General features: G+C 51.5%; 2 protein-coding genes across 2 annotated transcripts in view; both read right to left on the minus strand.

Moving 5' to 3' along the window:
- Positions 1-2,014: 2,014 nt before the first annotated feature.
- SLFNL1 (schlafen like 1) lies at positions 2,015-5,597 on the minus strand. The gene is made up of 4 exons (XM_075529804.1): positions 5,181-5,597; positions 3,441-3,983; positions 3,125-3,268; positions 2,015-2,569 (listed from the first exon to the last, which is right to left on the minus strand). Exons 1-4 carry the CDS (start codon positions 5,595-5,597, stop codon positions 2,447-2,449), a joined length of 1,227 nt encoding a protein of 408 aa, XP_075385919.1. The 3' UTR covers positions 2,015-2,446.
- A 5,261-nt stretch (positions 5,598-10,858) lies between these two features.
- Positions 10,859-26,629, minus strand: part of SCMH1 (Scm polycomb group protein homolog 1) — a 197,443-nt gene continuing 181,672 nt past the window's right edge. The window contains 3 exon segments of the mRNA XM_075554608.1: positions 10,859-11,998; positions 13,029-13,171; positions 14,788-14,985. Of these exon segments, the coding sequence (XP_075410723.1) occupies positions 11,873-11,998; positions 13,029-13,171; positions 14,788-14,985 (467 nt within the window). The 3' untranslated portion in view covers positions 10,859-11,872.

The raw sequence follows: 26,629 nt of genomic DNA on the forward strand, positions 1-26,629 counted from the left end.
TGACAACACACCCCAGTGCCCCGCGATCCCTCCTTCAGCAAGTGCACAGTCCACTGCCATGTGTGCCACTCGCAGGCCTTTGCTGCAGCGAGGCAGGAAACGGGCTGGGAAGGAGGGTCTCCTGGCTTTGTCACTGTTGGGCCCTCTTCCCTCAGGATCCAGAAACGAAGCGGGCTCCCTTTCACTCTCACCCACCTGAAGGCCCCGAGGCGGGGCTGCCCTGCATTTCTGGGGTTTTCAATAAAACACCTTGGGTTATGCAATACCTTCAGACTTAGTCTTGGCACTTGGTGGCTTGTTTGCCACCAAGCTGGCCTCTTTCTGGTTCCACCAGACAGTCTTGACAGTGTTTTTTTAAAAACCCTTCCACAAGCTGAGCCTGCAGGGACGGGGCGATCGGCTGGACGTGGCTCATCGGAGAAAGCCTGGTCAGCAGTGCCCCTGGCTCAGCCCAAACCACTGTGCTGGCTAGTCACAACCCCTTCTTAGAAAGGGCCCTATCGTTCTACCAGGCTGGCAAAGCCCGGGGCCCCCTGGCCTGTCCACCTTGGCTGCAGCTGAATGTTAACTGCTACGGGAAGGGGGTGGGGGGACGCTCACAAGCTCCCTCACCCAGTTAATGTGGGCAGGCTCCCACCTGAAGCAACACAGGACTTGGCAGACACTGGTGACTGGCCACGTCAGGCCTGCTGAGGTCCTAGTGCCCCATCCTGCTGTGTGGCTTGTAACTGGTTTGGTGCTTGGCACATGGGAGGTGCTCAGCTGCTGGCCTGTTCCCCCCGCAGCCTTTGAAAAGCCAAGTTTGGCCCCAGGCTGCTCCCCAGGTGAGTGTTGTGAGACTTTTCCAAACATTTTGTCCCTATGGCCAGCTTGAGCAAGGCCAAGGCAGGGGTTGGGTCCCTTTTGAAAGGTAGACAAAACAAGCATCTGATAAGCCCGAACGATGTCACCTCGCTGGCGAATTGAGGGCTGGCGTGCTGAAGCTGGTCCCCTGGGTGCCTTCCTCTACTCCCCGGAAACCGGGAGGCTTAGTCATGGCATGCTCAGGGATCCCGGGCCAGCGGGATGACTGCCCTGTCACCAGGGCGCTGCCATCTCAGTCCAGCACAGTGGTAAGAATAAGGGCCCCTTGGCCAGGCGACCAGCGCAAGCCCCCTCTGGCTGTGAGGGGAAGACGAGGCTGTCCACCCCGCTCAATACTGACAGCCTCAGACCCCCGAGGGAGCAGTTCTACTCTGCTGGGAGCCGCAGTGGACTCGGCAGCAGCGCTTAAGGGTGCCCGCGATTGCTTCCTTCTGCAGACTGGCTGCCTGCCACATGCCTGGCATATGGCTCTGGAAATGTGCCAGTTTTAGCTTCTGAAGATCCGTATAGCAGTGAACACAGCTGACCCCAAGTCCCCCCTCCAGGGTGAGAAGTCTAGTGAGGAAATAGACAAAACCTCCCGGTGACAAGGTGGCATGCTACGGAGAAAAAGCAGTAGGCAGGATGGGAGACGTGGAGGTGCTGGGTGAGGGGCAGTTAGGAAGGGAAGAAGTGAATCATGCAGGCACAGGGGGGAGGGGGGCAGCCAGTGCCGAGGCCCCGAGGCAGGAGCGACTGGAACAAGTAGGTCCACGATGTGCAGCATATGCAAGGGACTGAGGAGGTCAGGGGCGCCGGTTCATGGGGGACTGTGTAGGCTGCTTTTAGGTCTTTGCTGATCATGAAGTGTGGTCGCACTGGGCTTTTGTTTCAAGTGACTGCTGGGGGAGGTGGCAGAGGGAAGGCAGGAGCCCTTCCCAGTAGTGGGGCCAACACCACCACCATCTGCCTCAGTGAGGGTACTGAGGACGAGATGGAGCAGCGGGGGCCCAAGGCGCCCAGTCTCTAAGGCCAAGTGGGGCTGGAGCCTGCCCCTGCGCGTAGGTCCACGGACACAGGCCTTGAGATGCAGCTGCATCTACCAGGCTGACCAGGCGTCCGAGGGAGAACATGAGAATGTGCCCCGGCGCATGAGGTTTATTAAGGGCTATTGACAAGCACAGGGCCCAGCAAGCCTGGGCTGAGGGTTGCAGGGGACCTGTGGCCCCAGGGCTCTGTTACTAAGCGGCCTTCCTTTCTGTGGAGGATGCCAGAGCCCTGGCTGCCTCTAGCCGACTGGAGTCCTAGGTCCCAGCCAGGAGAGGGGCAGCCCCTAAGTGCTCAGTCCAGGGTGGCTCTGGCCACGTTCTTTCTGAAGGGAGGTTCTGTGGGGGTTGTGCTGAGAGCATCTTCCTAGCATTGTACACACCTGGGTCTGCTCCGGGGCTGAAACCCTGGGAAGTGGGGGCCAGTCCAAGCACCCGTGTGCAGGGCTGCTGGGCGAGAGGAAGCTGAGGATTCCCAGGCACCTCCGGGCAGCGCCCCTCCCTGGTCAGTGCTACGCAGCCCAGATTGCAGGCAGTGGTGGGCCAGGCTGGCGGGCTCACAGGACACAGCAGGTGCAGGAGGTGAGCCAGTGCCGCCCGAGCTGCTGCTGCAGCTGCTCCCTCTCCACTGTCAGCACCGTCACCTTCTCCTCCAGCTTGCCCACCTCGGCCATCCATTTCTGAAGGGACACCGAGAAATAGGTGTCCATGGCGACCGCACAGGCATGCCCATCCCTCCGCAGGAGCCTCAGGGTGCCGCTCGCAGCTACTGGGCACCGAATGAGAACTGCTGGGTGGGGAGGCCAGGTCTCCGCGGGCGCTCTGTTCTCGAGGGAGTTGCCTGATGCGTCCCAGGCCCTCTGAAGCCTCACCAAGGACCAAGAAGGAGGCAGTCCTTCCCTCGCTGCTCCGTCACCACTTCGCCCTCTGCTTCATCATGTGCTGCTTCCAGCTTACAAAGGCCTTTCCTTAGGACCTGCCCCCTCTCCTCCACGCTTCCCTTAGGACACGGCTCTCGGCTGCCCAGGTCACTCCTGCCTTCCCACCCTCCCACGCAGGGAGGAGAGGGGTGAACCAGGTACCATAGAAGCACAACCGGCCTCACCCCAGGCACCGGGCAGTGGCGGCAGGCTGTAACGGATGATCCCACGCTACCTTCTCCTGCCCTCGTGTCTGATGGCTGCCCAGGGGACACAGCAGCTTGGCCCTCCCGGTGCCCGGAGCCGTCCTGTTACCTGCCTGCACCAGTCCTGGATGGCGCTGCCCGACAGCGGGCCCTGGATGCTGCCGTCGCGCCGCAGGAACACCTCCCCCTGGTCGGTCTCGTAGAGCTGCGGCTCGCTCTGGGCCTTGGGCGCGTGCACGCTCAGGCGGATCACCTGCCGGAGGGCGAAGCCGCTCGCTGCCGTGCCTCACTTGCCTGCGCCTTAGAGAGCCCAGTTGGGGGCGGGGGGCGGGGACTGGGCAGGTCTGGTTCCTCCCCCATCTACCCCCCAGCCTCCTGGGCCATTGCTTACACTGACCCCAGCCCTGGCTGCCCCGCGGGCTCACCTTGAGGGGGCCGCTGGCGGCCACGGTGCTGACCACGGGGATGAAGGAGAGGGCGTAGGCGTCGGGGAAGACCTGCGGCTTGAAGCCCTGCAGGATGGAGTCCACCAGCAGGCGCACGCGGTCCTCGTCGTGGTGGCTGCAGCGGATGCCCCGCACCAGCCCGCTGTCCTCGACGCCCACGAACAGATTGCCGCCCTCGCTGTTGAGGAAGGCGCACACGTAGCGGCGCACGTGGTGCTTGAGCGCCAGGCTCAGGTACTCGCCGCTGCCGCGCTTGAACTCCACGTTGCGCGTCTCGCTGCCCAGGAAGGCGCCCTGGAAGAGCCGCTCCTGGCCCAGGACCTCCTGGCGCACGATGGCGCTGTCCGAGCGCGTGCCGCAGGGCTGGGGATGGCCTTCGCGCGGCCCCCGGGGGGCCGTCCGGGGCCGGCTGACCAGCGGCTTCGCGCTGCAGCCCGCCCTCTCCCCGCTGCGGTCCGGGCTGGCGCTGGGACTCGGGCTGGGACCGGGGCTGGGACCAGGGCTCGGGCCGCCGTCTTCCTCCTGCCAAGAGCGTGGCCGACTAGAGTCCATGCCCTGCGTGCTCACGGGAGGGAGAGTCAGTCTGCTAGAGTCGACCCCCCACCCCCGCCTCCAGTTCTTCCCGGGGTGTCCCCACAGGTGCCCCCCTAGTGCTCACTCCCACCAGCCAATGCCGGAGGGCCCGTCTCCGCTTAGCCAAACCCTCCCTCTGCTGGGATGGCCCTCCAGGGGCTAGGCGATGGGGACTTCTCCCTGGCTGTGAGCCCGACACCCGTGGCCCAATAGCTGTACCATAGGGGTAGGAGCTCCACCCCACCCCCTTCCCAAATGCAAGTCGGATTAAGCCACTCCCCTCTGCAGCCGCCTGCAGGCCTCCCTAACAGACTCAGGGCCCAGGGCTCCTCACTGGCCTGCAGTTTCCCCAGAGGCCAGTGTGTTCTTAGGCACCGGAGAGAACACTCAAACACAGGCCGCCAGGGGCTGGTCGGTTCTGCAGCAGTTTAAACACCATGGCTCTCCCAGCACTCTCAGAGGGGGAACCTGGCCCTGGGAGGGGCCCACCACAACCACAGCCAGGTGACTGTCCTGCCCCCAACCGTGCTCACCCAGTTAGCCTTTCCCACCCACTTGGCCTGCTCCAGCTGTTTTCCTCCCTCCCCCTTTAGTCTTGGCCGTGAGCTCTGCGCACACCTAATGGCCTGCCCTTCTGCCAAAGGGACGGACTGTTCTTCTGCAAGAACAGTGTCCTTCTGTCCGGAATGCCCTTCCCCTCTGAGGGCCTGCCCTTCCTTTCCCTGCCTCCTGGCCCCCGTCCAGCACGAAGCAGCCACCTGACAGTGGTGCTGTTCACCCCCTTCACCCCCAGACCTTGCGGTCAGCATCGCTGGGGGGCAGTTTCATTTTGGTTTCACTGCCTGGAGCCTGTTTGTCCACTGAATAAGTGAAGTGGTACCCAGGAGAAACTTGGGACCTAGTGGTGGGGCTGCAAAGGGACCCAGGGACAAGGGCACCCAGGGACCACTTCACATGTGCTTTAAGACTGGAGGTCAATTGTCAAGGGCAGCGACCCTCTGGGTGGACATCTATCCCATCAGCTTCAGTAGCAGCCCCCAACAGAAGGGCCCCCAGCTCCTCCAAGACACCCCTCCACCCCCACCCAGGCCCAGCCATTAGCACCCAGGCCTCTCCTAGGGCCTGTGCCTGTGGGGAGCCGCTCACCTCTTTGCCGAGGGGGGGCTGCCGGCCCTCCCTCACCACCAGCTCCTTCCCTCGGGCGGCCAGCTCCTTGATGATCTGGTGCTCCTTTGCAGCCGCCTGCAGGCGCGAGGGCAGTGTGGCCAGGGCAGCCTCAGGGGCGGCCACCTGCACCACCGCATAGGCCTTGCGAGGCCGCCTCACCACTTGGATGTCCTTCCGAGCCACTGGCACCTCGAGCCGCTCCAGCGTGTCCCGCAGCAAGCAGGTGAGCACGGGCACGGAGAACTGGGGGTTCAGGTTGCTCATGCAGAGTGTGTGCACAGCGGGGGCTCCCTCAGGGGCAGCACCTGTCCCCAGTGGCGGTTCGACGGTGGGCTCTGTGGGAAGCTCCAGCACAGGTAATTCTGGGGTCTCCTCTTGGCGTCCTCTGGAAGCCATTCTGAGACTGCTCACAGCGGGTAGCTCCTCCTGGGGCTCTGGGCCCTGGGTAAACTCAGGAATTGTCAAGGCTCCTGGGAGGCTCCGAGGAGGTTAGGAGCTGGGCAGGGCCATGGAGCAAGGGGGGGATCTCAGGGCCAGCAGGAAAGGGCTGGTCACCTACCCGGGGCCTAGGACAGAAGGAGAGAGTCATGCAGAGCTGGCTGGTGGTCTTGCCCCTCCGTTCCACAGATGGGAAAACTGCAGCCCACAGGGGAGGGACCTGAGTTTGAGAGGACCAGACTCATGTCTCTGGAGCCATTTGTAATTCTCTCAAGAGTCCCAGGGACCCTTACTCCGCTCCCAGCCTGCCCTCTCCCCAGGTTCACTTGGCTCGGTGCCCCCAATATTTCCTGCCCACCTAAAGCCCACTGCTGCCTCCAGGCACCAGGGAAACCTTTTAAACAGGGCTTTCTTCTAGAGGAGGCTTGGCCAGAGCCCTGTGGCAGAGCTTCTCTGGCTGGTCTACAGCCTAGCCCAAGGCCCACGGAGGCTTCGAAACACGCAGCCCTATGGTTGCCTCCCTCAGACTTACGCACATATCTTAGGGGGCTTCAAAAAGTTGTTGGAAAAATGGAATTAAAAGCTAATGGAATTTATCCAGGAACTTTCAGAAGCCCACGGCACATAGAATTCTAGGAGGTTCGGAGCCCTGTTGAACGATTGCTAGTTGGCTCCCCTGGCAATCTGCTTCCATGCCGATGACCAGAAAACAACACAACACCCAAACTCACTGCCACCGAGTTGCTTGCAACTCACAGTGACCTCATCGGACATGGTAGAACTGCCCCAGTGAGCTTCCGCGAGTGTGTTTCTGGGACTCGAAAGACCCGTCATTCTCCCGAGCAGCAGCTGGTGGTTTTGAACTGCGGATCACGATGTTTATAGCCCAGAAAACTCTATGGGCAGTTCCGTTCTGCCAGAGGGTTGCCGAGTGGGAATGGAAGCCTCTATTGTGAGCATGAGAAGGGTCCGAGCCGGCCCTGACCCCTGGCCCAGCTCCTGCTCTTTGCACTCACAGTCCACCCCCGACTAGCGCCCACATCCAGCCTCCCACTGGGGTGGCAGCTCCCATGAGCCTGCACCTTTTCAGATCTAATCTCGACCCTCCGGGCCTGGGGCCACCATGGCCGGGTGTGAGTATTGGGGGCCAGCAAGAGGAGAGGAAGGGAGGCCTGTGGCCTTTTTATCCTCGAGGCTCCCTGGAAGCACTAGCTTGAAATCCCACCGCACCCTTTCACCTGGCTAGCAGCACCCTTTCACCTGGCTAGCAGCACCCAGGGCGCGGGGGCCCATCCTCGGAGACTTTGGCTGAGGAGATGGGCGGGGCCTGTTCTCTGTGATCTCACACAGGGCAGCAGTGCTTTCCAGGCCACCCGCGGGCAGGCCAGCTGGGGGACTGCCAGCAACTCCCCTCCCCCAGCTTGCCTGGGCAGACTCAGCTCCCTACATACTGCCCACCAAGCCTGGCTGCTCCAGGGAGCGCAGGGCTGAAGACATACTTGCTCCACCTGCCATGTCTCGCAGCTCTCCCTCTCACCTGATGGTGCTCGATCCGGAGTCCAGCAGCGCCCCTTTCGTCAGTCACCCATCCAAGGGTGCCCAGGATGAATCTGAATGCACGGGGCCCTGGCCCCAGCCCTCCTCTGCCCCTGGACACAGGGCGCTGTCCAGAAGATCCCGGAGAATTAGGTCAAGCACTGCCATCTCTCTTGAAGGGCAGGGTTGTCACCTGCTGTTTGACAGGAACCAAGAGGAGTGACACCTGAGCCTTCAACATGCAGAAATCTGTCCTTGGGGGAAGACCTTTTGGCAGGTGGGATTCATTCTGCAGATGTGTGGTAGCAGGCTTCTGGGAGGCCTGATGTGGGCGGAAGCGAGTCCGGGGCCAGGTGGCCTGACATCTCCTGGAGAAGGCTGCCATCTTAGCGGCTGCCATTGTGAAGATGGCCCTGAATCTTGCCTCCCTTAGAAACAGAGGGAGACCCCTGCATGGGGAACTTGGTAGACGGGAGACCAATTTGGGGCGTAAGGAAGAGCCCAAGGCCCATAGAAGCTTTGAGAACTGCCAGCAGGGGGGACCTCCAGAGGGGCCATGGCTTTGCTGGTACAGTGACATCTGAGAGCCGGTTAAGCTTTCCTGTCCCCTGTCCCTCCAGCCTTGTGTTAACTGTATGACGAAACGTGAAAAAGAAAAACCATCCAGTCCATACATGTTTATGCCAAACAAACTGTATTTAAACACGCCCCGTGATTGGGGTGGCTACAGACACCTCCTCTCAAAACTCTTGTCTCAGCCTTCAAAACAAAGTCCAATGACCACTGGCTTCTGGGGGATCTGCTGGACTCAGTTACATTCATCGCAGAGTAAGATCAGGGAATCATATGGCAATAAAACTACTTAACAGTTCAGTGCTGAGAGCTCTGTTGTTTGGGGGATTCCCAAGGGATGAGTCACCAGATATTCTTAAAGGACACAGGATGCCATTGGACTTAATACGAACAAGTTTTTAGAAAACAGAAAACAGAATTTTTTGCCCGAGGAAACTACCCCCAGTTAAAGTCACGAGACAGTAGCTTTGCACTTTGCGTTGAGTGGAGGTTTCCGTGATCATCTGACCTACTCTTGGGCACAGCAGCTCAAACAGGCAGGTGGGAGGTGGCTGGGCAGAGCTCACAGCACTGGGCAGAAGTGGGAGACCACCTGGGCAGGCCAAAGGCCTGCAGTCGGAAGGGCTGGGGGCTGGGCTTAGCCGAGGGAAAGGAGCAGCTATCCTGCTCACAAAGGGGCGGAAGGGACAGATGCCATCTCTTGCTCTTCTGCGTGTGCAAAGCCGCATACCAGGTGTTAGTGGCACTCACGGGCTGGGAGCCACTCATTTCCCAGTATGGCACCGTCACCTCGCCCCTCAGCTCTGTGTCATCTCTGCAGCCACAGCTCTGAGAAATGCACCTCAGCCCCTAGCACCAAGGCCCTCCCCTCCCCCACACCCTGCTTGACCGGCATCCTCTCATACAACTGAGGCCTGGGCCCTGAGTGAGACCGGGACATCACGGGAGTGGTACTGAAAGCAGATGGCTGGTCAGGAGAAGATGCTGACGGACATGCGTGATCATAAATAACCAGGCCCTTTTTCTCCTTGCTGTCCGGCAGCTGTTCTGCCTGAGATCTCACAACTTGCTTTAAGTGCCAAAACTCTCCCTACTTTTACTGGAAATTCCGTTCTACTACGTTCTCTGGGATCTCTGACAACTTGATGTGGGCTGGACATCAGCTCAGCGTTGTGTGTGTGTGTGTGTGTGTGTGCGCAGGAGGTGACGGAGGATAAAAATGGCCTTTCACGGTAAGCACTAAATACATCTATAAACAAATCTGAGTTTGGGAATGTCCTGCAGTGGAGCGGGGTGATTTCTGCCCCTCAGGTTTGTAACAGTGCTGGGAGGCCAACCGTGACTGACGTCCGTGCAGGCAGCCCTTCAGTCCTCTCACTAGGTTACAAACCCCACTTATTTGAGGTTAAAAAAAAAAGGCTTGAATTTGAGGGTTCTTTTATGTGAATGAGTACAGTGGATTACAAGTTAGGCTGCTAACCACAAGGTCAGCAGTCCGAGCTATTGGCCGCTCTGCCGAAGGAAGAGGAAGCTTTCTACTCCAGTAACGAGTTGCAGTGGGGGCCCCAGGGCCCGTCAGCTCGGTCTTCCAGGGTGGCTGTGAGCAAGCTGACGTGAAGGCAGGGGGTTTGCTCTGCTGTGTTGTCTGTGAATGTGTGGGGCCCAAGATGAGGCAGAGGCTGCTGGTGAAATGTCTCTGCTCATCTCCGCTCCTCACCAGTGTCCCTTGTGAAGGAAGCCATGATAGGGAGGAGGGTCTGTCTGGGGCTTGGGCTGAGGACGAGGACAGCAGGGGAGCTGTGTGTTCAGACACGGCCTTCGTGTTCCTGGGACCCAGGTCACTGGGTGAGACACTCCACCACCACCCCCACCGCCGGTACACCACGACTTCCCTTGGGGAGTGCTGTCCCCATTCCCCCCAGGCACCTGACAGTGGAGTGGTTCTGGCTGGGGAGCTGCACACTGGGCACTTCGGGCTGCTGGTCTCCAGGAGCATTTTAGGAACTTGGGTAGCAGAGGCAGAAAGGCACAGCTCGGGTGCCTGGTTGCAATTGTCTCTGGGTTGAAAGGTTGCGGCTGTGGGGCTTCCCTGGAACATGGCGGCAGGACCAGATTCAAGGACTTGAAGAAACGTTGGGGTTGGAAGGCTGCAAGAAGCTGAGTGGCCAGAGGAGTGTCTGGACCCTACCAGGCAAGAAGGCATGCCCCATTTGAGCTTTGTGTGTAAAAAGTCTACTGTCAGTTCAACTCCCTTTGGGAGCGCCCTGAGGGAACACACATCTGCGGGCCCAGGTCTGCTCTGGCTTGGCAGCTCTGCCCCTGACCGTGTCACAGTGACCATGGTTAGAACTGCACATGGCCAATGGAACCAGACCTTACAAGTTCATTTCGCACAACAAACCAGTCACTGGTCAAGCCAGCAGGACCCTCAAGAAACTCTTCAGCTAAACCCTTCACGGCCCGTTGGGTCTAAATAAGGGCCAGAACCCTGGGCTTGGTCTGGGGGTCGGATTTTTTGACTTTAGAACTTCTGGGCTATCTACCTAAGCTTCAATTTCCCCATCTTTTAAATGGACTTGTTGTAAAGGTGAAGATAATTCATGTATCACAGTTCATCTGGCAAACACTGTTACAGAAGTGTTAGCTCTGTTTACTATCAGGTTGTACTGCACCGCCCTGCATGATCCCTATGCCCCATTATAAACCGAGAGGGCGGCGCAAGACTTGCAATCCGGTCCCAGCTCAGTGCTAGCCTCACTTGACCAGCCTGCATCCCTCTTCATCCTATGGGGAGGACTATGAGTCCAGCCAAGGCAGCCCCTTGTGGAGCTGACCTATCTGCTCTAGCTTCCTGCAGCCACTGTGCTCACCATTCTTGAGGTTTCACCAATGTGAAATCCTTCGGGGTACACACTGCACCCTAATACTGCCATACCCATGCAGGCAGCCTGTTCTTTCAGGGTGGCTGGAATCTGGAGAACACTTACTGGAGGATCATCTTGTCCAAACTTCTCATTTTATATATGAGAAAACAAAGACCTCGAGAAAGTAAGTGACTTGCCCATTGGAGGCAAAGAGTTGAGAGGTTGTCAAGGATTAAAAAGACAGTGTTATCTATAATGATTTTTATTTATAAACAAATCGGCATAAAATAAGTTCAGATGGTGGCAGGGTAGCTTGCTGTTGATTTGCTTACAAAGGAAGCAAATGAACAGCGGAAAGGGTGGAGCAAGCCCCCAGACTGGAGACCCCTCCCTCCCATCCACATTAGGGCTTTCTTGGCCTAAAATCACTGGGCTCACTCTTGTGGTAGCAGTTCTGGTCAAGGCAAGGAGCTGGCAGAGGGGCAGAGGGTGAGAAGGGGCCTCCATTCCTCCATTCCCACAGGTGAGGTTGGGAGCTGTGAAGAGCCCTGCAGGGAAGAGAGGGGAAGGGGACTGCACCCCCTCCTCCCTTCGCTGAGGCATGTGGTCCACCCCCAGAGGCCCTAGGGTAGTGTTTTCTGAAAAGGGCCAGGCCCATCTGGAGAGCGTCTCTCTGGGCCAGGGCAGCCATTCTCCTGTCTCTTGAAACCTAGGCTCCAAGACCGGAGGGAGTATCAGCTGGAGGGCTTTCTCAAGTGCCAGAGACAATAAATTAACTGTAAGATTTTTTTTTTTGTCTTTAAAGTAGAGGGTTTGCACCATCAGTTTGAAGTCTGGGGAGCTGGTGGGGAGAAGACAGGAGCTGTAGGGCATGGGGTGCCACACTAGGCTTAGTAGGGGGTGAGGGAATTGAGCCCCATGCCAATTCAAGACCCTGTTTTCCAAGGCCCCCGAGTTGGCTCCTTGGGAGGTGACCAGTGCAGACCCCGGTGAGAGGCTGCCCGGACTGGAGAATGCATACAGGGCCCCTCAGAGCTGAGGCAGGGCTGAGGGGAAGAGCAGCACCAGCCCCAGCCCCCACACTCTCCCCTCCAGCCCTTCACAGAAGGACACATCATGGCAGGAGGGTGGCAGCGGTGGTTCTGCACAGCCTCCTGGAGTCCTGAGGAGGCTCAGAATCCCTGCGGTGCCCGGAAGTGAGTGGACTGCCCTCCATCACAGTGGATGAGCACCCTGTCTGTCTGGGGTGCACCTCCTTTTTCAGAACTTGCCCTGCTTCAGCCGGTCAATGTGGTATGAGAGCTTGAGCGCAGGCCCCAGCTTCAGCCCCATGTACTTCATGATCATGTCACTGCGCAGCAGAAGCAGGGCTTTGCCGTCGATCTCCTGGGGGTGGGGAGGGTATGGGACAGGGAGGTGTTTGCCATCAGAGACCTGGTTGGTGTGACCACCCCAGGTTTCTGGTTAAGTAAGGGCACCCAGGGAAGTACCAACGACACCAAGTCCAACCAATCTGCTGTGACACTGAAGCCCACCCATCTCCGTGCCCTGTTTTCTCCACCAACTCTCCCCTTTCAAACATGTGATTCGGAGCCCCACTCGGGCTAGTCCTATGCTTCCCAAGAGGTAGTTTCTCCACCCGCCTCTCTCTGCAGTCTGAGTACCGGCCACTCAGCACAGCTTCTATACTGACCTTCACCAGTGACCCTGGGCCTCACCATTCCCTGAGCAGCAGACCTCTCTCTGGGAGCTGGGCATAAAGAAGCCCTTTACTGAGCAGCTATGGCAGCTCAAGCCTCATCTAAGGGCACCCTCCAGCCTAAGTGATGGGAGCAAATGAAAGGATCAATGACCAGAGAGCGAGTGGAGCACTCAAGAGGGGCCGGGAGGGCGTGGGTTTGAGCCCCAGCCAGGTGTGGCCACAGCAGGAGGTGAGAAATGGTCCTGGAATCAAAGGTGGTGGAGGCTTGCAGAGGGCTCCAGTGAGGCTGGAGGCTTGGGACACTTCAAAAGGGACTCCCTGTCTTATGCTGAGGCCCCTGGTTCTCTTGACTAGAGAAATCTCATATCCCACATGAAAATCAGGACCAGCCACAAGAACACAGCCCTGCCAGGCTGGGGAGGCCCAGTGAAGGTGAGCAGATGCAAGTACATGAGTTCCTGGGAAGAGAGGCGAATCCTGACCCTGGGACTGAGCCCCTGGCCTGTCAGAATGCGGCAGAATCAGATCCTGGACTGGAAGCCCAGAGCCAGGCTGTCCAATGGCTCTGAGAGGACAGATTGTTATGGTGCCATCTGTGCCAGTGACACCAGGAATCTAGAATGATCAATATTTAGCCTGTACTCTTTAAGAGTTTACAAGTCAGAGAAACAAGACTTCCAGGGTCTAGGGGAGAAGCCAGAGAGGAGCACCTACATGTTTGCGAAAGAGGTCAGCGTGGGGTCCAAGTTGAGGGTCAGCTTCTCGAACAAACTGCATCACATCCTCTACTGTCCACGAGGAGGGGTCCCGACCACTCAGTCGAGAGGCATCCCGATTTTCCAGGTATCGGTCCGACCCTGCAGGACAGAAGAGCACCCCCCATAGTGGCGGGGACTCTAGTCCCCACTGTTCTCCTTGCCTTGCCCCCATGGCCTAGAGGGGGTGGTCGCAGTGGTGCTAGTGCATGAGCAGTTGGACCCGAGCTAGCCTAAGGAGGGAGCAGTCTTCCCACAAAGGGTCTACAGAGCCTAGACTACCTTAACTCAAATCTTTGTTCCTTCCGGGTACACCTGGTTTTTGGAAATGGTCAGAGGAAAGTTGAAGTTGAGGCTGTGATTCAAACAGGGCCTGAGACAGGGAATAATGGGTACGGGATATTTGTGTTCAGTGGGAGCTGATTAGTTCTGGGGACCATTTCTAGAGAGGCCCTGGCAGCTAGGCTTAGAGCCTACGAAGTAGGGAGGAAAAAGTGGTGGACAGTATCCCAGGTTCTTCTAAGCCAGCACCATAATTCAGATGCATCGATTCCTCTGGGTCTTCCTGATTCATTTACCAGTTTTCATATGCATATGAGGTGCTTAGAAATGCCACAGTTGGGTAGGAAGCCCCTTGGTTCTCAAGAAAATGACATCTCTGTTCTTTAACACTTTAAAGCGGTGTTGTGCAGCAGATTTGCTCCACGTAATACGTCACCTGATTTCCTGACTGATGTTTCAATGGGCATTGATTGTGGATTCAAGTAAAATAAATTCTTGGCAACTTCAATCTTTCCTCCGTGATGCTGCCTAGGGGCCCAGCGGTGAGGGCTTTCGTCTTCTTCACACTGAGCTGCAATCCAGACTGAAGGCTGCAGTTCGTCATCTTCATCAGCAAGCGCTTCACGCCCTTGCCTTTCAGGAAGCAAGGCTGCGCCATCTGCATACTGCAGCTTGCTAATGAACCTTCTCCAAGTCTTGATGCTGCATTCTTCTTTGTATAGTCCAGCTGTCTCAATTATTTTCTCAGGATACAAAATAAGTATGGAGAGAGGATATAACCCCGATTCACACCGTTCCTGATTTTCAACCATGCAGGCTTCTGCCTCGTGGTTTATGCATTGGTTCTGTAGGAGCACAATGAAGTGTTCAGGAATTTTGATTCTTTTCAATGTGATACATAGTCTAAGATCCGCACAGTCAAATGCCTGTGCACAGTCCACAAAACACAAGTCATATATGCCCAACATATATGGCTTCCAAGTAAGTGACTGACGAATGAATGCATGGATCCTTTCCTGGCCCCTGGCTTTGTGTCCTTGGTTATTAGTTTCCATCATTCTCAAGTTACCCGGATTTCTAATGAACTCCAGATGGCTGGTCAGGAATATGTTCAGCTTCTCGATGTGCCACCAGGCAGGGAGTTGCAGAATCAGGGCCTCTGGAAGCTCAGGAGTGGAGCTCTGGCAGCAGAGCGGGCTATGCACGGAGCTGCTAGCCACAAGGTCAGTGATTTAAACCCACCAAGTGCTCCATGAGAGCAAGACGAGGCCGTCTACTTCTGTAAAGATTCAAAGTTTCAGAAACCCGCAGGGGCAGTTAGCTGTCCCCTGACCTACAGGATCACTATGCATCAGTCCTGACTCGGTGACGGTGAGTCTGGAAGCTCAGGAACGGGAGGAGAGAATGAAGAAGGCCCAGAGTCTGTGGACACTTACCCCTAGAACATAGCCTACGCACAGCTGAGGCTGTGCCTTGTGGGAGGCCGCAGGATGGAAGCAAGGACCGGTACCCAGAGGCGCGAAGATTTTGGGAGGTGCTGACAACAAGGTTGTTGGGATTCAAGGCAGAGTCCATTGGATCGGAGTGTGGCTCTAGCGACCGGGCCAGACTATTCCCCAGGACAAAGGTGTCACCTGGAAAACAAACTGGAGTTAGTGTGGCCTGGGAAGCCTGTGTCAGGTACCTGCTGGGGAGTTCTGTAGAGTGGAGTGAGCAGCAACAGAGCAGAGGGAGGAGGCCCTCGGCTGGGACCCAGGTGGCCTGTGTACCATTCATGGCGGTGGCTCCCGCTAAGGGACCTAGTGAAGCTCCCTGCCACTTTCTCAGCTTTGTTTCCTTAGAGACTTTTCCTCTTAGATCAGAGAATATAGCTTCCCAAATTTATTTGGCCTACTGCCCCCTTTTCAGAAAGAAACAAACTTACTCAGCGCTCCTCTGGTAATTAAAAAGGTTTTTCCTACACCCCAGAATCCAGGATAAAGTATAGGTTTCTGTTTTTGCAGCCCCCTGGATCAGTCCAGTGCCCCCCAAGGGGTGGCATCATGCATTTTGGGAAGCACTAGGGCACCAGATCATCTCTGAGGGGTCTTGTGCTCAGCAGATCCCTTGCTTTTCTCAGATCTAGAGCACTTCACGCACCAACACAATATGGGGCCCTGCGAGGATGACAAGATGCCAGAGCAGGCAAGAGGGCTACTGGAGAAGACACACATTTGCTTCGATACAGGTACTTTGAATGGGGACCGTGTGGCTCAAGCAGAGGTGCTCCTGGACACCTGGCTACATGCTCTGTCTGCCAAGGACCTGCTCCCTTTGCATTTGCCCTGCTCTAGAGGTGAGAGCTTGGCCACAGAGGTCGGAATATGAGTGAGAATTAGGTTCTGCCACTTAGCTGGCAAGTTAGTTACTTCTCTTAGAACCTCCATTTCCTCACCTGGAAAGAATCCCTTCCCTTGTTCCTAGGGGTTAGATCAAAAGGAAATGGTTAGGAATTCCCATGAAAAAGGAATTTCATTCTGTTGTTTTTCACTCAGGCCACGACCCACAACCAGATAGCAAGCAGGCCCATCACTGCCTTGTGGAACCTGCAGCAGCTCCCTTCTCCTGCCGGCCTCTAGCCAAAGGCAGCCAGTTCCTCAGCGCTGGCACAGCGCTCTCAGCTTGGTGCACAGCCACAGCAGCAGCATCCTGGTTCCTGCGCCTGGGCGCTGAGCTAATGTTTGGAATTCACTTAGGGCCTCTGATGAACACACAGCTGGGCACAAGTAAGATGTGCATGGCAAGGCCGAGTAGGGTTTTAGGACAACTTTCCAACACAGGCCATCCCCGAATTACACAGGAGTTCTATCTGTTTTTAAATCAAAACTGCAAATAAAATAGTTGCATGCAAGTTATATATAATGTCAGTTTATCAAATGTGTATATATATTACTCAGTCACTGCCATCAAATTGATGCCAACTCATAGCAACCCTGTAAGGCAGGGTACAACTGTCCCTGATGGTTTCCAAGACTGTAAATCGATATGCGAGTAGAAAGCCCTCTTTATATAATTGCAAGTATTATATACTTATTTATATATTACATAGTTCATGCATAAGAAAGTAAAGGAACACTTCTAGGTACATTAAAACATCTTTAACACAATACAGCATTAACAGTGCTTTGATGTGTGTCTGAAAGTATCATGGTTGTATAAGGATAAGTAAAAAATACTGCTACTGGGTGTCTAGTTCATACATGCATGGGTTTATTCCACCAAAACGTGTTTACAAAGTCTTTGTGGTCAGTGGATAGCAGTGGACAAGTTCTCTAAGAAAACAATCAATCAAAACAGTGGCTTCTGAAGGGGATTTGCTGGGCTAATTAAATTCAAAGCAGAGAGGTCAGTTTGGAAGGGTATGGCAGCTGTTTGCTTGGATCCCCAAGGGGTTATCCTAGTAGATCTTCTCATGGAGCAGGCTGATCGTGGGGGTTTATTTAGTACGAAACACGTTTTAAGAAAATCGAACACTGCACTGGTGAGACAAAGGCCAGGCGGTGCACTGAGGCACCTGTTTTCATCACAGCAATGTGCCTGCTCGCGTGTCAGGAGCACTCAGGGCTGGCCAATGAGCATTCAGTTGCTCAATCTTACCCCATCCACCCTGTAGCCCTTACCTTGCCCCTTCACACTTAGTTTTGTTCTCAAAACATAAAGAATGTTTAAAACAAACACAAGGTGAGTCCCTTGAGGATGCCCAAGCTGCCTTTTGATATGGTTTAAATGGGAGAGCTCAGGCTTCTTTGGGGAGGGGTAGAGAGAAGGGCTGACCACCACCTTCAGCGGCACATGCTGAGACGCAAGAGCTTCACATTTTTGATATTTTTATCACATAAAGGTTTATGTGATTTTTGTAGCAGTAGGTTTTGACTCGTTTATGCTCATGCTTTTCATTTCTTCCCATGTAAACCAGAACACAACCCAGCAACATCTTTCATGCACTAAACCACAACCGGCACAACAAATTCCACCTCAAATTTTCAATCCACCAAAAAAATCTCCTAAAATAAAAAACTGTGGTTAGATTAGGGTGGACTGATACCTCCTGAAACAGTGACCCACTTTCTGGATATAAAATTCTGGTTTTGCTTCTGTTGAGAACTTAGCATAAGGAATCTAATTCATGTAAACTAGAGTTTGCCCCTTGCTGCCGTGTGTCGTCATGTGGCGGCTGTGTGCTGCTATCTACACCATGGGCATTTCTATGGCAGCTCAGACCCAGAAGAGCCAGGAAGGAAGCTCTGGCCTCTTCAGAATTCCATCCTCCTGCCGTCATCAAGGCAGTGTCAAGACAGACACGCAGAACAGTGACAGAACAGAGAGCCCAGGATAGACTCATGTGTCCATGGTCAATTATAATTTGATCAAAGCTGCCAATAAGTTAAATTATTTTTATCAAGAGGAGTTTCTATAGATTAAATATTTTAGTTAACGCAGGTTGGTAAATAGGACCCAATGGCAAAAGGATCACTTAAAAAAAATCATTTCATTGTGGGCCCTTACAGCTCTTCTCACAATCCATACATCCATTGTGTCAAGCACATTTTACATATGTTGCCATCAGCCTTTTATAAACATTTTCTTTCTACTTGAGCCCTTGGTATCAGCTCCTCATTCCCCCCACTCCCTGTCCCTCCTCTTCCCTCCCTCTTTCCCTCAAGAACCCTTGATAATTTAAAAATTATTATTATTTTCATATATTACACTGACCACTGTCCCCCTTCACCCATTTTCCTGTTGTTCGCCCTCTTGGAGGCAGGGGGTATATGCTGATCATTGTGATTGGTTCCCCCTCCCCCCCCCACATCCCCCCTACCCTCCTGGTATCTCTAATCTCATTATTGGTCCTGGGGAATTTATCTGTCCTGGATTCCCTATGCTGAGAGCTCTTATCTGTACCAGTGTGCATGCTCTGGTGTAGCTGGATTTGTGAGACAGAACTGGGGTCATGAGAAATGTGTGTGTGTGTGTGTGTGTGTGTGTGTGTGTGAAGCATTAAAGAGCTAGAGGAAAGTTGTGTGTTTTGTCAGTGCTGTGCTGCACCCTGGCTGGCTCTGGCTCATCCTTTCCTTGTGACCCTTCTGTGAAGGGATGTCCAACTGTTTACAGATGGGCTTTGGGTCTCCACTCCGCCCTCCCCCTTGCTTCCATGAACCTGACTTTTAACTAATTCAAAAATTGTAAAATTTATATGCAAAAATTAACTCAAAATGGATCATGGACCTAAAGGGAAGAAGACTTAAAACTAAAACTCCTAGGTATGATCCCTATAAGAAAAATAGATAAAAATAAAAATAAATAACTTCTGCTCTTCTGTAAACATTGTTACAAGAAAGAAAAGGTAAGCTTTCCGCTGTAAGAAAAGACCTCAAATCACATAGCTGATGAAGGATTTGCTTCCGGAGTGTATCAAAAACTCAGCAATAGCTCAATAGTAATTATTATCAACAAACAAAGGGACAAATGAACAAAAGATTTGAGCAGGCATTACTCCAGAGAAAACAAGTAAGTACCAGAGAAGATGCCCAACATCATTATTCATTAGGGAAATGCAAAACCCACAAGATATCACTGTCCCTTTTAAGCCCTATGTATGTAGGGAGCCCTGGTGGTTTGGCTGCCATCTGCGTGGCCAGCCGGTTCGAAGCCACCAGCAGCTCTGTGGGAGGAGGACCAGGCGTTCTCCTCCATCAACAGTCACTGTCTTGGAAACTCACAGGCGGTTGCGATGAGTCTGAACTGATCCGAGGGCAGTGAGTTTGGTGTGAGTTTTTATAGACCTACGAGAATGGCTAAAATTTAAAAATCATACCAACAGTTGGTGTGGATATGGGGCACTTGGAATTATTGCATAATTGCTGGTAGGAATGTAAAGTAGAACAACTGCTTTGGAAATAGTTTCTTAAAAAGTTAAGCATCTGGGGTCTTAAAGACTTGAAGATAAACAGTAGCCATGTAGCTGAGAAACAACAAAGCTGACATGGAAGAAGCACAGCAGCTTGTGTGATCATGAGGTGTGGATGGGATCAGGTATCAGGCATAGAAGACCAAGAACAAAAAAATTATACCAATGTGAATGGGGGGAAGGTGCCGAGTAGAGACTCATCTGTAGACAATTGGACATTCCTTTACAGAAGGGTCACAAGGAAAAGATGAGCCAGTCAGGGTGCAGTAAAGCACCAATGAAACATACAACTTTCCTCTAGTTCTTTAATGCTTCTCCTCCCTGCCCCCTCACTATCATGACCTCAATTCTACTTTACACATCTGACTAGACCAGAATATGTACATGGGTACAGATCAGAACCCTCAACACAGGGAATCCAAATCAGATAACCCCCTGAGGACCAAAAATGAGAATAGAGATACCAGGAGGGGAAGAGGAAAGTGGGGGAAAAAGGGGGAACCGATCACAAGGATTGACATATAACCCCCTCCCAGGGGGATGAACAACAGAAAAGTGGGTAAAGGGAGACAGCAGATGATGTAAGATATGAAAATAATAATTTATAATTTATCAAGGGTTCATGAGGCAGGGAAAAATTGATATCAAGGGCTCAAGTAGAAAGAAAATGCTTTGAAAATGATGGCAATATATGTACAAATGTGTTTGACACAATGGATGAATATATGGATTGTGATAAGAGCTGTAAGAGGCCCCAATGAAAGTATTTAATAAATAAAGAAAATACCATGAAAAAAAGTTAATCATATATGTACAAATGATTCAGTAATTATTTCTTATATACAAGGGGTTTTCAGGAGAAAGGGGAAGCAAAGGGAACCCATCATAAAGTTGGGGACAAATAACCAAAATGTGCATGAAGGGAAACAACGGGCAATGTAAGATACAAAATAATAACGACAATATATAATTGATCAAGGATGCACAAGGGGGGGGAGGGAAGGGAAAAGAGCTTATATCAAGGGCTCGAGTAGGAAATGTTTTGGAAATGATGATGGCAACATATGTACAAATATGCTCGATACAACTGACATATGGAACATTATAAGAGCCCCCAATAAAATTACAAACAAAACAAGGGGTTTGAAAAATTCATGAAAAAAACTACGAAGGGGTACCCCCCCGAAACAGAAAAGTCTCTGCTTTTTTTTCTCACTAGGCGAGCATTAGCGCGCGCTGTTAGTGCACCCAGCCTGGGAAGGTTCTCTCCCGTCACAGCTAATTTTTTTGTAAAAGTAGTTTCACTAGAACCTTGTTTTTTTGTGATGGCAGATTTAAAAGAACAGTATGCAGCTGTGAAATTTTGTTTCCTGCTCAGGAAAACCTCAAGTGTATGAGTGGTTTTCTGGTTTCAAAAAAGGTGCAATGTCAGCTGATGACAAACCTTGTTCTGGAGGTCCGCCAACTTCCCGAATAGATGATGAAAATCGCGACTCGCAGTGCATTTGGTTGGAGTTCGAGTCCCCAGGTCAGACTGTTAATGAAGCTTTCTATTTAGAGGTTCTGAAAAGATTGTGTAACAGTGCAACAAAAAAAGGCGTGATTTATGGCATATGGGCAACTGGTTTTGCCACCACCACAATGCACCTGCTCATGCAGATATCTCAGTGTGCCAGTTTGGGGCAAAACCCCCCAAAAACAGCAAAGAAGAAGATGAGTTTGAAAACTGTTTCCAAGAACGGGATTACAGATTTGACAAATGTATTAAGTACAGTGGAGGGTACTTTGAAGGTGATAGTGTTGTTTTGGGGAAAAAAAATAAATACATAGCTTTTGGGGGAAAATTCCAGGTTTTTGGGGGGTACCCCTTCATATGGATGGATTTCAATTTATTTTTGCACCAACATAAACTTGCATTAACTTGTAACATGTCTGAACAGAATCTAGTTTGAGACATAAAGGCTAGACAAATCAGTTTGAATAAACCTCTATCAGAATAACATGAATTCTGCTAAAATTGCAGCTTGGGCAGAAGAATGGTAAAAGCACTGTGTTTAGAACAGACAAGATGCTGTTGTGAAGGTGAAACCTGCATGATAGACCCATCACATACTTTTTTGAGGAAAAATTAATCTTGTTCATAGGCTCTAATTGAAGAAGACAGATAATTAACAGCAGAAACTATCGCCAACACCATAGATACCCTCAGTTGGTTCAGATGACACAATTCTGACTGGAAAATAAAAGTTGAGCAAACTTTTGTTTGATGGGGGCCTAAAAATGTCATGCCCAGGCCAGCTTCAGACAGGAGCAGAGCTTTCAAAGGAAAATTTAAGCAACTGGCGAGATGTAGTCAATTAATATGACCCTTCTAGCCATAATCCCTTATGTGCTGTATTATAAATTCTAGCCCTTCTGGGTGGCGGCTATAGTCCCATTTTGGAGAGAGTTTTCTGTTATAGGATTCAGTTGGGATGAATTCGGAGTCTCTAGTAGAAGGCATGACTCAAATCACCACCTTCTGATTCCTTGAGGGCATGGTTTGCTGAAAGACAAAAACCACACTCCCAACAGAGCCATTCCTCTATGCATCAGAACCAGCCCAGAAGCTAGAATGCAGACGGAAATCCCAGGACTATCAGAAGAGCCACCAGAGGTGCACATTTAAGATCTGTCTGAAGTGGTGCAGGCCAAGACCCGCGCCAGCAGAGGCTGTGGCAGAAAGCATGGGACAGAGCAAAGGAGGCAGGAGACAGAGGAACAGTGCTGAGATTGAGAATGGGACTGTGAGGTCACGTAGTAGGCAGGCTTGCTGGCCCACAAAGGCAGAGCCGAAGGACTACATGACTGAGACCAAGGACCAGAGGGTGAGAAACTTGGCAGGGGCTGACTTCTCAGACCAGTGACTGCACTCTTAATGTCTAGTGAGCCTGTCTGTGGTAACCAGTTAACTTCTCTAATAAACCGCATACTGTGTATTCTGCCTGTGAGTTGTGTGGCCGTGGTGATGAGTTAGGGAGCCTAGAGGAGAGGTGAAGTGCTGTGGGTGGGATAGTTGATAGCAGACTAGGGCAGAGGAGTGGGGGCAGCATGTCTGACCTCTGCTGTGTGGTAGTTAGCCTTGGTTTTTGTGTGGAAATGGATTCTCCTCCTTTATGTAGTCAACGGGAGGTCAAATGTGGCCCCTGTGCCATTTTATTCAGGTGAGATCAAGAGCCCGAAGCATTTTGGAGAAGATTTGTTATAGGAGATTAAACGGCTTTCTCGAATCTAGAAGACAGGCACAAAGTAATGGCGAACAAGTTGGAGAAGTGGTCCAGTCTAAGCAAAAGGTCCTGGCAGGGTTTTGGGATGTTTAAAGCATTTTACTTGTTTATTAGGAGAGTGTTCTGAGCAAGTTAAGCAACGATTTCAAAGAAAAATGCTTGGGGAAGCTTTTCCAGAGCCTGCAGTACATAGCAATGGAAGTGGACGTATCTAACCTGCTTTGGCTTACCTGCTGCCACACGGTAAGGGTCAGACATGCCTGTGTGGTCTATCCTTTTTTACCCTGCGGACACTATCGGTTACTGCGGTGCCACTTTCTACATCTGTGCTGGATTCCATCATCACCACAATGGCCATGCAGAATTACAGATACTGCTCCTAATTAAGGGGACTTGTTAGAGAAGTTAATAGCTTACCACAAGTCAGGATCAGCAAGGATCACAAGAAAGGATACAGTCAGTGGCCCACAGCAACACCTCTCCTCAGCGCATTGCCACGTCTCTCTCCTCAGTCTTTCAGTTCCCTTGGCTTTTGCCTCTTTGGGCAGGACAATGGCCTGGCTCGTTGCTCTGTCCCAGAGTTGCACAGTCTTGGGCCAGAGGAGGAGAAGGTGTCCCACAGTGTCTGTGCAATCTCTGATGAGGCATCTGGCCTCAGTGACCTCCGCTCTTGGATGTGCTCTTCCAAATGGTCCTGGGACGTTTCTCTGTGGCGCCGGGGGCTCTTAAAATCTGAAGAATGGCTTTGATGGAGGCGCGGTCTGTCTGTTAGCCAACCAGACCCCCACGGAAAATGCAGGATTGTGTCTGAAGCCATACCCTCTAGTAAGTGGTCTTAAAGATGTCCCCAAGGAAATCATCCCAAAGGATGTAACCAGATTCACACCTTCTATTAAAGTCAGGTCTTAATCCTACCCTGATCCTACCTCTTAGTGTAGTAAAGAACACCTTCCACAGGCATGAGTTCAGAATTCTAACACATTACAAAAGGAATCATGGCAAGAAAGGTAATATTATTTGACTACAATTTAGGTCCTTCTCCACAAAAATACTCCTACTTATTTATCTCATCAAACAAAGGCAATTTTGCAAGAGTTTTGGTGGGAAATCATTAGTTATTCACCTTACGGTCATGATCTGGCCTCTCTTTTTTGCTTCCTAATCTTAGGAAAAATCTTTAAAGGATACCTACACATTTTTCTTCAATTATTAATGTAAAAAAGAATACATGGGCATGGCTAAATCCCCAGGACTCTTAGTTCTTTATGGATGGACTACATGGCTGGTATCCTTGCTTAAAAGTTGTGAACTTAATGACATTGGTGGTGTTAACAAACACAGGGACAAGGGAACAACATGGGACCCAAAATGGTAGTGAGGGGGGAGTGGCAGGCCTGGTGGGGAACGATCAAGGGTAAGGTTGCGTAGAGAAGAGGTATAGCTGTAGCCCAGGTGGGGACGGAGCATGATAGTAGGGCAGGAGGAAAGTCAAGGGAGATGGAGGAAAGAGCTAGGAGTCAAGGGGCATTTATGGAGGTCTAGACAAAGACATGTACATGCAAACATATATATATGAGGATGGGGAAATAGATCCAAGTGTCTACATTTATAGGTTTAGTATTAAGGTGGCAGAAGGAGCTTGGGCCTCTACTCAAGCACTCCCTCAATGCATAAATACTTTCTTTTATTAAATTTTCACTCTATGATGCTCACCCTCCCGACACAACTGCTGAAGCCAAAGCGGGTGAACAAGTAAATGTGGTGAAGAAAGCTGATGGTGCCCGGCTATCAAAAGAGATAGTGACTGGGGTCTTAAAGGCTTGAAGATAAACAAGTGGCCATCTAGCTCAGAAGCAACAAAGCCCACATGGAAGAACACACCAACCTGTGTGATCGCGTGGTCCCAAAGGGATCAGTTATGAGGCATCAAAGAACAAAAAATCCTATCATTGGCTGCACACCTCCATGATACAATCGCTGAAGACAAACGGGTGCATAAGCAAATGTGGCGAAGAAAGCTGATGGTGCCCGCTAGCAAAAGAGATAGTGTCTGGGGTCTCAAAGGCTTGAAGGTGAACAAGCAGCCATCTAGCTCAGAAGCAACAATGTCCACATGGAAGAAGCACACCAGCCTGTGTGATCACGAGGTGCCAAAGGGACCAGGTATAAGGCATCATGCAAAAAAATAAGTATATATATGTGTGTGTATATATATATATATATATATATAATAGTGAATGAAGGGGGAAGTGCAGAGTGGAGACCCGAGGCCCAAGTGTCGACCACGGAGATCCCCTCATAGAGGGGTTTAGGAGAGGAGACGGGTCAGTCAGGGTGCGATGTAGAACTGATGAAGAACACAGCTTTCCCCCAGATCCTGGATGCTTCCTCCCCCCAACTACCATGATCCAAATTCTACCTTGCAGGACTGGATAGGGCAGAGGTTGCACACTGGTGCATATGGGAGCTGGAGGCACAGGGAATCCAGGGTGGACGATACCTTCAGGACCAGGGGTGTGAGGGGCGAGGCTGGGAGAGTGGAGGGTGAGTGGGTTGGAAAGGGGGAACTGATTACAAGGATCCACATGTGACCTCCTCCCTGGGAGACGGACGGCAGAGAAGGGGGGGGAAGGGAGACTCCGGATAGGGCAAGATATGACAAAATAACAATCTGTGGATTATCAAGGGCTTATGAGGGAGGGGGGAGCGGGGAGGGAGGGGGAAAAAAAGAGGACCTGATGCGGAGGGCTTAAGTGGAGAGCAAATGCTTCGAGAGTGATTAGGGCAAAGAATGTACGGATGAGCTTTATACAATTGATGTATGTATATGTGTGGATTGAGATAAGAGTTGTATGAACCCCTAATAAAATGTAAAAAAAGAAAAGAAAAAAAAGAAAGAAAATGATTAGGGCAAAGAATGTACAGATATGCTTTATACAATTGATGTATGTACATGCATGGATTGTGATAAGAGTTGTATGAGCCCCTAATAAAATGTTTTTTAAAAAACCCAGTTTTATTGACACACAACTCATATATCATACAACAGTTCAGTCACATTAAAAAGAATTGTACAATCAGCACCGCAATCCATTTTAGAACATTTTCTTCTTTCTTGTACTCATTGTTATCAGGTCCCAATGTCACGCAACCTCCCCTGACATACCCCAAGAAACCACTAATCCAACTGCTCTTTTGGTTTAACCTATCCTGAACTTCATACACAGAACTACAAACAAAACAAGACAAAACAAAACCCTCCCCAAAAAACACCACCATCAACAAAAAAAAACCCCAAACCAATAATAAAGTAAAATAGAAAAATCTCAATGAAAGCAGACAATATTAAAAACAAAACAAATTAAAATGGGTCAAAAGGAAAACCAAATAAGGTGTTAAATTTTAACCTAACTTCAGCTGCAATAATCCACTGTCCACTGCACTCTGCACAATAGCAAAGCTCTGCAACATCCAAGGCTGTTCGCCAGAGGCTTAACCCATGTGTATTCTCTCCCCCCTCCCCCTCTCTCTTTTTGGACTAAAGCTTTAAAATGGGCCACAGGGGTCATGCAATGATCAGACAACACATTGTAACCTAGCCACATCTGCCATAATTGACTCTGCAACACTCTGTCTGCTAACAGGCTGGTCACATTTCTCGACTACGGTTGGGAGATTTACCAGTGGTCCATGTGGGGAGCCTGCAAATGGATTTTGGGTTTCCACTGTTACCCATAGCCTTATGCAAAAAAGGATCTTGATGACCTTTTTGCTGAGAAATAAACTTCATATTTTAAATTTTTATCTTGTAATTCCATTTCCCACGAACTTTTAAAAGTTCCCTAATATTTACCCCACAGAAATTTATATGCCCGTATGTTTATCAAGTGAGTGATCAGATAAATACATAATATACACACAGTGCTCACAGCAGCTTTATTCATTAACAGCTCGCAGCAACCCAAAGAACCATCAGTGAGTGTATAAATTATGGTGTCTCTAGTAAATCAAATGCTGATGAAGTACACACAACACAGACAAACCTCAAAAACCAAACACTAAGTA

This window comes from Tenrec ecaudatus, chromosome 1 (genome assembly GCF_050624435.1).
Source record: "Tenrec ecaudatus isolate mTenEca1 chromosome 1, mTenEca1.hap1, whole genome shotgun sequence".
Lineage (NCBI taxonomy): Eukaryota > Metazoa > Chordata > Mammalia > Afrosoricida > Tenrecidae > Tenrec > Tenrec ecaudatus.